This window comes from Seriola dumerili, unplaced genomic scaffold (genome assembly GCF_002260705.1).
Source record: "Seriola dumerili isolate Sdu_G_001 unplaced genomic scaffold, Sdu_1.0 BDQW01000331.1, whole genome shotgun sequence".
In the NCBI taxonomy this organism is placed as follows: Eukaryota; Metazoa; Chordata; class Actinopteri; order Carangiformes; family Carangidae; genus Seriola; species Seriola dumerili.
Window position 1 is genome coordinate 10,935,925 of NW_019174586.1, and position 13,439 is coordinate 10,949,363.

A 13,439-nucleotide genomic window follows, 5' to 3' on the forward strand; every position below is an offset into this window, starting at 1 on the left:
GGAGGCAAACTTGCACCGGTTGTTAGTTTGGAAACAATACTCCATGTTTTCTCTGTCACCTCTGATGCGTTTGTTATCATTTTTACCACTTACCACCCCTCCCTCTTTTCCCCCCCTACCTTATCTGCTCTTACTTGTTGCTTTCACTTTTAAAGGACCCTTCAGAACTGTACAAGAACACCCCTAGTTTCAAAGACCTGGAAGAACAAACGCATTAAAAAAAAAAAAAAAAGATGAAAAGGTTGAGATTCAATGATCCAACCCTGTAATTCCTTGACACATTTCTAGAACCCTGTGCTTGAGCGTAAGCCTAAAATCAACAACAGATAAGCCTTTTCTGTGTCCTTTCTCTTTGATCTGCAGCCCCCCCTCCCCTTCCAGCATGTGTGTGTGTGTGTGTGTGTGTGTGTGGGGGGGCGAGTACTCCTAAGCTTCCTGTTCAGGACCCCCCTGCTCTGGATTTGAGGCTGGAGACCCTGGAGGGAGGAGTGCTGAGTCCCTGAGTCTGAGCAGATGCCCTCAGACTTTCCACAGGGCCTGTTTCAGTCACTGTAATAGGCTGACTGTAAACAGCCAGTAACATAATTATTAAAAGCGTTTTACAGGAACTTGATACAGACCTGCCGTCATCTGTTCTGAACGGCATCCATTTTTTTGAACTGCCGGATGAGAAATGACTTGAACCTGCTTTGGCGCAGTTGTCCTCACGCAGGTTTTATATAGACTTAAGTTCTTATTCCGTGTTACTGATTTGCAATATGACCTAATGAGTTTTTTTTAAGCATGGTGACTGCGTTGCTTCATATATCTATGTAAGTCTAAAAATGTTAAACAACTTTACTTGCTTGTGTGTAAAATGTTTTTTTTTTTTGTGCAAAAGGTAGAGAAGAAGAAGTAGGAGAGGGAGTGACATGAGGTCAGCTCCTTTATGGAGGTAATCAGAGTTGTCTTCCTGTCTATTCTCCCCCTATTCACACAGCCTGGCCCTCATTCCCAAAGTGAAACTAGACACCAAGGGTTTTGTTATGGGTTTACAGCTCCAGAGGACGAGGAGACAAACAAGACGGCAGAGAGAGAGAGAGAGAGAGAGAGAGAAGGGGGAGAGGAAGGCGACGTCTCCCCTGGAGCTGCAGCACTGCTGTGAAACTGACACTAAAGTCAGGAAAATAGTTTACACAAAAAGTTAAGACTTGACTTTTTCGGAGTGTCGTGTTGTTCCTTTGATAAAGACAGTCGCTGGACGGCTGAGTCTTCTTGTGTAAAAACTAATTAAACGAGGTTGTGTGGTTGTACAATTGAAGAGCACAACCACAACCACAGTGGAAAAGGAGCCAAAGATGTGGGCAGATGTCATGTCTCCTGTTGGGAAACTACCAAATCTGTACCCAGGGGGATTCGCAGTGTTTGAAATGGTCTGTGTACTTTATGAGCATACGAGTGAAATATCAGTAATATGATTTAAAGCAAAGAAAAACTTTGACACATTCCTCAGATTGTAAATCACTGACGACCAGGAAACGTAGATGCCTGGATTTTAAATGTCCTGCAAAGACAAGCAGAGTTACAACCAGGCATGAAATGCACAACGAACCCACCAGCGCGTAACATACATATTCAAAACTTCCCCTCTAAAAGCAGATTTGTTAATTAGTCAAACTATTTGCCTCCCATTGTTTTACCGTTTACATTACACTGTCTTACTTTAAAAACAACAACTCTAAGTAGCAACTTCAGTTTATTATATATATATATATATATATACAATGGAATCACCTGCAAAACGTTAAGTAAGACCACATGGATGTTTGGTGTAGAGTTCAGACTTTGGACCGCTCACCGTCCTGACAGCGCTGATCTCTGAGGGAAAAGGTGAGCCGGAGAGTCTGAAACAGAGGAAGCTATCATAGCTCATTAGCTGTGTTGCACAATCCACTGTAACTTAAAGCGAGACCGTGTGACTTTCACCACTGTGGCCTCAACTGTCGTTTACAGGTAAATGGTGAATGTTAACTTGTAAACAGTGAACTGCGGCACGCCGAAAGAAAGGGAACTGTCACTAAAGTCATAACACAGCAACGTCTGTCAATAGCTTGCTAACATTAGCTAACATTAGCACTTATAATACTCATGTGTAACAACCCTGAGGTTTTAAATTAAGTAAGAGTGTGTTGGTTAAAAGTAAAGGCTGTTATGCCTTTTTTTTTAGATGTGACGTAGTCTTGCGGAGATCTTTCGAATAAGCTGTGTGATTATCCCATTAGCATGCTAACCAATATGCTAGCTGATGTTTCTACATTTTGGGGGGGGCAGTAGACTCACGAGACAACCCTGTCTCCTGGAATATATGTTTCTATACAACTAAACTGCAACAGCAAGTACGCTTTGAAGGAAACGTAATTGTGATCGTATTACGTTTTCTATTTACATGAGGATATGTTGTTCATTTACATATTTCACAAGTTGCAAATATGTTGATACAGTACCGTTGCTCACAGACATTCGTTTTCCATCAAAATATTCAATCTTGCAGTATGATATTCATTTATAGTGACGACTGAACGACTGATTGATGTAGGAACTGATCTTAGATATACTGTATGTTAAATGGGTTTTTATGGAAACATAAAACCCTTTGTGAAAGTATCTTAAGAGAGTTTAGGACTCCAAAAAGCTTAAATTTAAAGACTCCTCATGCTCTTCAAGAAAAGGGTTTTCAAGAGTCTCACAAGTGATCTCTCAAATAATATATATCTTTCAATGAGTATCCTTCTGTTGGCCCCAATCTGAACCCAAGCCCGGCGGAAAACAAAATATACAAAGAGGGAAAAACTTTGGTCTCTCCCACCAGGCCTGAATCTTTGTAGGGAACATGGGTCTTTAACAGGATCAAAACCAGCCTGATCCAAAGCTCCACAAAAGCCAAAATATCTCAGTGAGCCCACCTGTTGGCCGACCACACAGCAGACTCAAAGGTCCACTGATAGTGCAGGAGATTAAAGCCTATCTATCTGTGTCTGGGGAGGCTCTTAAGGGTGGTGGGGGTCATCAGAAAAGGAAGGAGGAGGAGGCTTTGGAGGGTCGAAGGGTGAGCAAACCGGCAACTGGGAGGTTAACCATCGTACTGGGGATGGGATGGAGGCTTTTGGGGGGAGGGAGGGAGGGTTGCAACTTCCACCCAGTGACTGGCTGAGTGACGAAAAAAAAAAAAAAAAGTGTCCCCCATGACCCCCACTCTGTTGCCCCCCAGCCGAGAAGAGCCGGACGGGACTAAAGCCCCCCATTGTTGTCCCCTCACACAGGATCACCAAGGCCCCAGCAGTGAGAGAGGGACGGGGGGTTGGAGAAAGGATGGGGCTGGCGTGGGAGGGGGCGAGTATGGTGAGTGTGTGTGTGTGTGTGTGGGGGGGGTCAGCCCGCCAGCTCAAACACAATCGTGTGATAGGACTTGGCCCTATCTAATCAAGGGCAGGAGGTCACTTCCGAACAACTGGGCAATAAAAGATTATTTCCAGCCACATAACAGAGGAGCCGTTGGAGGGGGGGTGGGGGGGGAGAAGGAGAGAGAGAGAGATAGAGAGAGAGAGAGAGGGGAGGGAGGGAATGAGTGAGAGAGCGCAGAGGGGGGAAGGGTGGCTGTCTGTGAGGAGAGGAAGTGAATTGAAAAAAGCCAGCAGACGGGAACCATCTGTCTGGATGCATAGTCTAATCTCAAAAAAAAGAGGGAATGAAGGGGGGGGGGTAAAGAAAGAGCAAGCTTCCTCTTCTTCCTCACAAACAAACACACACTCAAATCTACACTCAGTTTATTAGGAACACATAGCTAAAACTAGTACAGTCTAACCTGACAGTCGTGCTGTAAACCCTCCCTTCGTGAAGGGAACTTACACAGAGGGGTGTCTCTGTTGTTGGGCCTCGCTGATTTGAACGGGGTGGACAAAATAATAGAAACAGCTGCGCATAAGACAAACTACACCCTCCAAGATGATCACAGAGTTGAAACAGCAAGTCTTTAACACAGCTTCAACACAAACTGAACTTTATAACCTTCATGGCAGAGGATTTAAAGGAAGACTGTTGTATTAGACCGCATCAGTTTTAGCTAACAATCAATCTATATCTTTCTAGCTATCTATCTGATATGTGTGTGTGTGATGCTTTTTTTTTTGTCCTTGGTTGAGAAATCAAAGGGAAAACAGAACAAAAGTGGTTGTAGGGGGCCTGGAATGCAGCAAACACACAAAACTGTCCCCCGGGGCCGTTAAAAGAGGAACAAGGACATGATCTTGTCAGAGTTAGGCTATGTGAGAAAAAAGTTAAAGCAGCTCCGGGTAAACAGGAGACACCGCAGTTTGTATGAGAAATGTTCCTGTGGACTTTTAACTTGAAGAGGTGATTTTTATGTAGGACGGCTTCTGGTTTTCTGTCATCCTGAAATATGCACTACTACTTGACTATAGTCTTTTGATATCCGTTGAGCCGCTCTGAGCATATTTGCAGATCAAATCTAACGACTCTTGACAACTGGCTGTTTCCAGCAACAGTCTCCAATAAGAGCAACACTGAGACAAACACCCCGCTGATTTAATTAGCGAGCAGAATACAAAATCACAAGCCGGTCCATTGGGGCCTGTGAGAGCTGGCAAAGGCTTTTGCACTAACTTTGCAGAAAGGAAGTGACACTTTGAATACTGATGAGTCAATCGCGCTGATGAAACAGGCGCCATTGATCAAGAGCAAAACTCGTCTGTAGCCGAAATAACGCCGGGCCATTAATTACAAAAGAGGCCCAATGAATGATTTGCCAAGGGTCGTGTATTGTATTGATCCATCAGACCTCCTCCTCCTTATCATCATCATCATCATCGTCATCCCCACCAACTGGCCTTTGTCCATAAAATGGCAGACAAAGGCAAGAGACAGGAAGGGGGCTTGGAGAAGAATGCGGTATCAGATAGCTAGTAACGCTGCATAGACACATAGCAGGTTAAGAAGGGAGGAGGGGTGTGTGTGAAAGTTTTACACTGAAGTTCCTGTTGGTGGGTGGGTGTGTGTACCCAGGAGCAAATGCTTAAGAGGCTCAAGCTCCAATGAAACACCTACATCTTGAATAGCCCTCGACACCTGATAAAACACTGGGTCATCCCTGCAGGCCCTTTATGGCTCCCGAGGAGGAAAGAGGCCGCTAAACGACCGTCTGTCTCTTGACGCGCCGATCATCTGACAAACAGGCAGCAGCCAGCGGCCTCTAAGTGTTGTTTTGTCCAGTGTCAGTTACAAAAAGTACTGACAAAAGTATAAAAGACGTATTTTCTCTCTTATCTACCTTGTTATTGTGGGTTCCTCTGGGGTATTTTTCGCCGAGGGTTTTGTTTCAGAGCTCTATGCATCTGTTTCTTTGTGCTGTTCATAGCATTGAAAATTAGATTTAACATTTTTGCAACAACTTTTGTGTTCAGAACCAATATCCCGTTTACTTTGGATAACCCACAGAACCTCAGTGTCAACAGTTTTCATGGGGGAACAGTCCGCATGAAAACTGTTGACAGTGAGGTCTGTGGATTACGCATTGTAACTGGGACATGGTTTCTGGAAAGACACTTGTTTCATTGTAATTTGTCGATGATATGAGCACCACAAATGTAATTCCATTCACTTCCATTGTTTTTGAGTGGAGGCATAATCTCTTTTTCTAATTTGTCAACCTACTCTTGAAATAAGGGAGAGTTTCCCCTGCTTTTAAACTGCCGCAGTCAGGTTTATTTGTATTTGGAAGGAGTCGTCTCATCTTTCAGGACATCCCTCCATGAGATTACCGAGATCTACTGTCTACACAAACCAGTTCTGTACCACCGCAGGAGTCAGATGGGGGGAACAGCAGTTTCATATCATGTTTACCTTCTTCAGTGGATGGCTACTTGGACCTCTCTGAGAGCCACAAACTCTTGTTGGACCTTTTCTGTTGTCAAGCCAAAAACAGTCTTTATAATATCATCTCTGTTAGGTGAAAATATCACATCTCCGAGTTGTGGGGATTTTCATGTTTTAAGTTAAATTGAAGGATTACATGTTCCTCTGTGGGTTGAGAAAATTCTCCAAACCAAACCCCTTTCAAAAACCTGTTATATAAACTCTGAAACGCTTGGTGGTCGAGGCAAACACAAGGCTGCTTTTCTTATTTACTGAGGTGTTTACATTTCGGATACACAAGGTTTTCACCAGACAACAGCAATACACTGTATTTTTCTGATATTTTAGATGTAGTGAGTTATAACAGTGACTTTATCAGGACCTTTAGTGAAATGTTTTATGGCCGTCTAATATTTTTTTGATGTCATTTTAATCCTGTGGAGGCCAGTGTGGATGTTGGAGTAGTTTCTAAAACACACCAGGTCTCACATGTTGCTCCAGCACACCGACATCATCCAAATCCAAATATCTGAGGAGATAACTTCCATAAACTTTGGTCATCACGCCGAAGTCCAAAAAGCCGCCTTCCTCTCCAAAATCCACCACCCCCACATTTCCACTGATTGCTAATTTCTATTTATATGCCATGAGGGGAAATAATGAAAACCAGATGAGGAGGCGGAGGAAAGCTGAAGCAGGCCTTTTGGTGATGAATGCTGTGGAGGAGGATGACTGTTTATAGAGTATCCTGCTCCACCGCGGCCGAGCCGGCAAGCAGTGCCCTGGCTAAGAAAAGGACTGCCCCGGTAGGATGTGTGGGTTGGAGGTTCCACCATGACTCACTTGGTAGTCATGCGTGTTTGCACTTGTATGGTCCCAAAAAACCCAAAGCTGCAGCAAAGGGACCCGCCAAGCCTGACGACTCCAAATAGCATTACGTGGGTGTGTGGAGCAGCTAAATTTACTCTGAAACAAGTGCAAAGAGGAAGAGGGGGGGGGGGTTGGGACCGTTTATACCATTGAATTACTTAATACTGACTCAGGTTTCACTTTTCTTTTTCTTTTCTTTTTTTTTTTTTTACAGTGGAGTGGTAGTCCCGTGATGAGTGAAATGTGACGCAGTTGCAGAGGAGTTCACGTGGCAGGGTGACTGAAAAATGAAAGAAACTATTCAGAGGCCTTAAAATGTTATTTTAGACACCTTTGCTGATTAGATCAGAGATTTAAGAGACATGTTGAGGACTTTACAGAGCCAAGTTCTGGAAATGGTGGGAGTAGGATCTGTTTCCTTATTTGGCTTAGGCTGGAAAATACCAAGTAAACACTGTCTTCCTGTTCACCGCCTTCTGAATACAGTTTAGATCTCCACCACCACCCCACCCCCCACCCCGTCCCACCCCCCTTCTATCCATACAGGGGAACTAAAGTGAAACCTGAAAAAAAAAGAGGCCTCCTATTGTTTGCTATCATCCAGGAGCCAGGAGCAAATGGGGCTCAAATTGCAGCTCTGAAAGGTAACAGGAAATTGACAAATCGCTAATCCACTCTTAACTATTCAGGGCAACAAAAGGTACATTCCACCAAAAAGAGAAAGAAAAGCACATTAAGTACAGGAGGCCCATTTGGAAGATGGTTCATTTAATGCAAACTGCGAACAAACTGGTTATAAGCCTGCATGCTAGTCGGTCTTAGCTTAGCCTGGTCAGCTAAATGAGAGAAGCGGCAAGCTAGCTCCTTTGTGCTAATGTTTACCATTAGCTTCTTATCTGTGGCTGTATTTATCTGTTACTCCTGAACACTGCTGCAGCTTCAACTGTGGGGCTCCAGCTTAAGGTTCATATTCCTGTTTAGCAGAACTCTGAATCCAAAGAGCCCAGGCCTGTTGCGCACAGCACCTGAGGGCACCACCGTCACATGTAGCTCATTATAGACACGGTTGTGTTGTTTTCTTGCCAACGCTGCAGCTTTCCAAACCTAAGCCAGAGTATATTTTTTCCTTTTGTCCCAGAGAATTTCCTGGTCACAGTTTGTGTTTCCCCCAACTGTTGGCATTTCTGGCTGACCAACCAACTTTCAAAGTGATGATCTCATCCCCTGGGGGGCCCGGAGGTGGAGGGGTGGTGGGGGTCAGCGGACGTCCCAAGTGATAAATTCACTGACAAAAAAGAGGCGGCCAAACGGCGGGGTCTGTGGGACCTGGCGGGGGCTGGATTTGCCCCATGTCGTTGCCTTTAGTGCAGGAACCACGCCATAAAAGCCCAGCATTGATAGCCCCAGTTTATTATCTTTGAACAGGTGGCCCTGGCTACTCGTAATGGTCGCTCTCATTTCTCAAGGCACACACTGTTGGGCTCCGCAATATGGAGACCATTTGGGAGTTTGGGAACATCCCGATCTAGCCGCGTTAAAGCCCAGGGAATAAACTATAGTGCATAGTTTTGTGATGACTTGTTGGCTGGTGAGTGCAGTTTTTTTGGGGAGGGGGGTTAAGAAAGAAAGTTACTTCCTGTGAGCATAACTCATGGAAAACGTGGAGGCTCTGTTGATGCTAGCAGCTTCGGGGCTAATCGTGTCAATGACCTGTATTGTTTAGCTTTCAAGGTTACCGAGGAGAATCGCAGCAAAGAAGCCCTCCAAGAATGTAAACAGTCCCATTTCGAGCAACAAGCTGTTTCTACTCACTGCTGAAAATTTTTACCAGGAATTCCACACCCAGCATGAACACACACGCGCACGCACACACACACACACACACACATATGCGCACACACACATGGAAAACAGTGATTTGCTGTTCGCCAATGAACTCAGAACTCAAGAAAACAAGACCTGCATTCCCTTAAAAATCAGTCATCAGTCACATCTTTCACTCCTCAGGCCGGTTTCTGTTCGACAGCAGCACAATCAAGACACCAGACAGCGCTATTTTTTTCATTAATTAATATATTTTCTGCATTAAAGTTAACATAGTTTTCTTTTGTGCCACCCTTTAATTTTTCAGTAAGTATTTGATATTTTGTTATATTCAGACATGAGTAAATTTAAGACTGTCTCTTGCAATAAATATCATAAAATAATAGAGCTTCACATAATAAATATTTTTTACAACAAAAAAATGTTTTAACAGACATTTTTCTTTTAAAAAATAGCCAGAATTCCTCTTATGGATTTTGAGCAATACAATTTACACAAAATAAAGACAAAAAAAAAACAAAAACATGGGAGAATGCCACAGAATGTGTATGAAGAGTTCAGATGGGTGGAAGGAGAGAAACATATCCAAGTGGGAGAAAATACTATGAGATGGATGTGCTTTCGTTAATGCAACATGAGCATAGGAACCACGGTTTTAGTGTGGTAGCAACCAATAATTCAAACATACCTGCTTGCTATGAATACCAGGTAACAGCTACATAATTGCCCTATAGAAGATCGTCCTTCACAGATTTGGTGAGAGGCAGCTTCCCGCCGGGCGCACAGACCCACAGGAAGCTGCCTACCTAAAAACGGAAGAAAAACTTTTTTTTTTCATATATATAAAAAAAAGAGTGTTAATGAGGAGCTGAGGATAGACATAGAAACAGTTAAGGCAAACACTGGTCTGTAAAAACATGGTCCTGATCCAGAGAAAATAAAAAATAAAAATAATTGAGTGGTTTTCATTACTCCTTTGCTTAGCTCCTTAGGGTTCCGCAGTGAGGAGGGGAGGCGGGTGGGAGGTGCTTAGAGAATGTTTGATAAACATTAATTTGTGACTATCATCATCATTATCATTGTCATCATAAGATCCACATCAAGAGTCTCCCGCGCACACGCAATCACAAACACACAGGGGCGATCAGGAAGGTTTTTCCTGGGTCTGTGGGTCCCAGCTCTCCAGTTTGCAATAGACAGTGTTGGAGTTCTTGCAGCGACAGCCGGGCCTGTTGACCCGGTCGTAGCAGCTCTGGCACGCCTTCAGACACCCCTTGACAGGCGGGTAGCATAGCAGACAGGGGAAGAGTACCGACATTAATCCCATGCACAGGAAACGAGAGCAGCAGTGGGAGCGTGACAGCGAGCAGGGATGGTCAGCACACGAGTCCCCCTCATCGTCATTGGAGCAGTGGTAGAAGATGCCCTTAACCAGGCACATGCACGTGCCGTGCTCCAGCGCGCTCTCAGCGGAGCACAGGCACTGGCCGTTACATGCAAGACATGAAGGCAGGCTCCTGGGAGCCGTGCAGTCACTGCACTTGCACTTCCCACAGCGCTCACAGATGAATTGGTGCCCGGCAGAAGCCACCACCCCGTTGCCACTGCCAGAAAAGTCTGATTTCCCTTTGCCCTGGGGCTTGAGTGGAGCCTCTAGTGGAGGCTGGTGGAAGTGAGGTCCCTGCTGGGGCTGTAAAAGGGCCTTGGGCTTGGGCTGAGTCCGTACAGGCCGCTCTGCTCGGTGGTGGTGCTGTAAGTTCATGCCGGGCCTGGTGGGGGGCGAGCGTGCCAAGAGTCCCTGCTCAGAGGAGGCACTGCTGTTGCTCCCTGAACTGGCAGCACTTCCTGTGCTAGTGGAGCGGCTGAGCCCCGGCGCCCGGGACCCACCATACTGCTGTCCCCCGGCCACAACCACCACGCCGCCCCCGACGTGATGGTGGTGACCTGAAGGCCGGTGCTCATAATTGTTGTTCACATTGACGAGGATGACCTCGTGAGTCCTCTCCTGCTTGTCCTGGGGCCTGGGGGCCATGCGGGGCGCAGGGGGCCTCCGTACCACCGAGGGCCCCTCGGTGTACTCGTTGCTGGAGCGGATGGCCTTGATTTGGTCCAGGGAGAGAATGGCGGCATGCTGGAGCTCCCGCTCGTAATCCGACCTCTGCCGGCTCTCCAGGGAAGGCTGCTGGATCACCACTAATGAACCGCCGGGGCCATGTTGACTTTGGAGCTCCATCTGGGGGGATCACCACTTCCGACATTCACCGTAGACTTGGCATGCATCGGAAAACCTGCCAGAGGGGGGAAGAGAGGCCGGGGAGAGACAAAGGAGAAGCAGGGAGGGAGGGGACATCATCAGAGAGAGCCAAAACATGGCATAACTGGCAAACACACACTGTCCTGATGGATGAGGGGTGAACATGACTCCCAGGCAATTTCAGTTCAAAAACCAGTGAAAAGCAAACAGTATCACATCATTATCATCATTCCTACACAACACAGTAATTATTCTGCAGCATCAAAAATATCAACTTTCAACATGGATTAATATGTAAAGCGAAATAGGAAATCTAATACTTGAGCTGTACTTAAAGTTAACCCAGACTCCCTGTTTTCATCCTGTCAACATGACAATATGTCACTTTTGATCCGGTTAAGTGAGGCAACCCGGGAAAAAGTTGACTATTAACAAGACTTTTTGTACCTTCCTCCCCAATACGCACACATCTAAACTTCAGCAGGCCCTACAAATACTTCCCCTCCTCATTTACATTTGTATGACTAGTTAACATTTAAATGCACCGCGGCGACGAAATGAGGACACGATCCAAGGGAACTAAATGAGCTGCCTCACTTAGTATTCTATTACTACACCAAAAAGGGATTCAGGGAAATGGGGACAAAAGTAGAGCAAAAAAAAAAAAAAAAAAAAAAAAAAAAAAAAAATTAAGGTCAGACCAAGTTCCGACAAAACACAGACAAACTGAACAGAGCGTTTGAAAGATGACGGGTTAAAACTTCACCTCACGCTACAGCAAGAGGCAAGTTTGTGAAGTTTATTACATGAAGCAAATAATCTGTTTAACATAGACTCATGTGTTTGTGGCATAAACACCATCAGGAATTTGGGTTTGAGCCTTCGGGGGATGTTATGAAGCAATGCCGACCTGCACGAGGCCAAAAAAAAAAACCTACACAAGTCTGCAAAAACATAAAGCCCCGTGAAGCACACACCAACCCTCACATGGACAAACACCACAGTCAAGAGACAAGATGATCGATTTTGCTGCTTTGCAAACATACAGACTCTTATTATTTTTAATAGCCTGATGAGCGTCAAAGGGCGCACCATAAATAGGATTATCCGCACGGAGCGCGTCTCAAAGCGAGAAGGACTTCGTGCGCAGCGATAAAAGCAGGATCCTGTCAAAAAAAAAAAAAACCCACAGAGCCGGAGATCTGGAGGCATTAGAGGACGCATCCAAATAGACGGGGAAAAACTTATGAATGAAAACAACCGCCGTGGGGGGGGAGGGGTGTTTGTTACAGCAGAGCCGCAGAAGGACACAGGCATGGAAACCTATCAACTTCCATCAACTAATCGCGACGGATTCTTTTTTTATTTCCTCTGTTTTTTTAAGACATGCTGCGGGTGTTTTCACGTGCTAAACGCGTAGAAACTGAGACGGAACGTCTTACGGTTTTGTGCACCAGTGTGACAAAAACATTTATTTCGCTACGGCGGCGCGTACCAGCTCGATGCGTACGCTACTATCGGGCTACAAACGCCGTCAGAGCAACATAAAATGCGTAAAACAAGTGGAAAATAGTGAAGAAGATGCGTACCTATATGCAACCATCCATAACGTCGAATCCATCAACCAGATAGCCTACCAAAACTCCATCCAAGAGGAAGGGGCAATGTCCACACGTAGACTATGAGGTCTGATGCATAACATTCACAGCCTGTTAATCCAAGTGCGAGTGTATCCCTTTGCGTTATTCCCTTTTTTTTCTTGGTTGGCGTAGAGAAAAGTTCAGCGTGGGTTACGCGTGCATTCGTCCCAGGATAAAACACAGTAAATCCACGGTGGAGCTCTGATGGATGAGGGAGGGAGGGAGGGAGGGAGGGAAGGCACCCGGAGAACTGCTGCGCACTTGGGAGGCCGATCTTTAGGCAAGACAACCCAGCTATGGAAGTCCCGTATGGATTGTTGTAAAATAAAATAAAAGCAGCGCAGAAATTTTTTTTTTTTTTTAAGAAAGAAATAAAATGAAAGACGGTTCAGCTTATATCCAAGAGTTTCTCCTCTTCGTGCTTCTGCAGAGAGCTGAGTTTGAGTTGTGGCTGTTACTTATTGTTGCGGGGAATCTGCGCTCTTGTGCAAAAAAAAAAGAAGCGTCGTCGGGGTGCAGGCGGCGGTGCGCTCTCTCCAGCTCTGCGGGCCTGTTCAGCACTGAATGAATGGGAACGCAGGGCTCAGTGTTTGCTCGACAAGCCAACTCCCATTGGCCATTCACTCCACTGAAAAAGGATACATCGCATCCGCTCCTGATTCATTGGGCAGATGTAGAAGGCCGGGCAATAGAGATGTGTGCACTAGTTAAGGTGGAACGGCTTTTTTATGTCGCGTTGGCTCCATGAGGGGGCTCAGGGAAGAAAAAAAACACACTACTAGTTTCCGTTCCTGTGGGTTATGAATAACGGTGTGAATAATGTTTAATGTGACTAAAAGTTACCTAATGTAATAAACAATCCATTTGGGCTATTTATATCCTGGCTGCTTTGTCACCTTTGGTACTGAGGCCATATATAGACAGGAGTTAGAGAAAAATAAAAG

The 13,439-nt window shown here is 45.3% G+C and overlaps 1 protein-coding gene across 1 annotated transcript; it reads right to left on the reverse strand.

The window, feature by feature from the left end:
* Positions 1–8,820: 8,820 nt before the first annotated feature.
* spry1 (sprouty RTK signaling antagonist 1) lies at positions 8,821–13,153 on the reverse strand. Its single transcript, XM_022760418.1, has 2 exons — positions 12,445–13,153; positions 8,821–10,889 (listed from the first exon to the last, which is right to left on the reverse strand). Exon 2 carries the CDS (start codon positions 10,832–10,834, stop codon positions 9,746–9,748), a length of 1,089 nt encoding a protein of 362 aa, XP_022616139.1. The 5' UTR covers positions 10,835–10,889; positions 12,445–13,153; the 3' UTR covers positions 8,821–9,745.
* Positions 13,154–13,439: the final 286 nt, after the last annotated feature.

Bases quoted from the DNA above. Each gene is read 5' to 3' on its own strand.
- spry1 (XM_022760418.1), bottom strand. From the start codon at position 10,834: ATGGAGCTCCAAAGTCAACATGGCCCCGGCGGTTCATTAGTGGTGATC.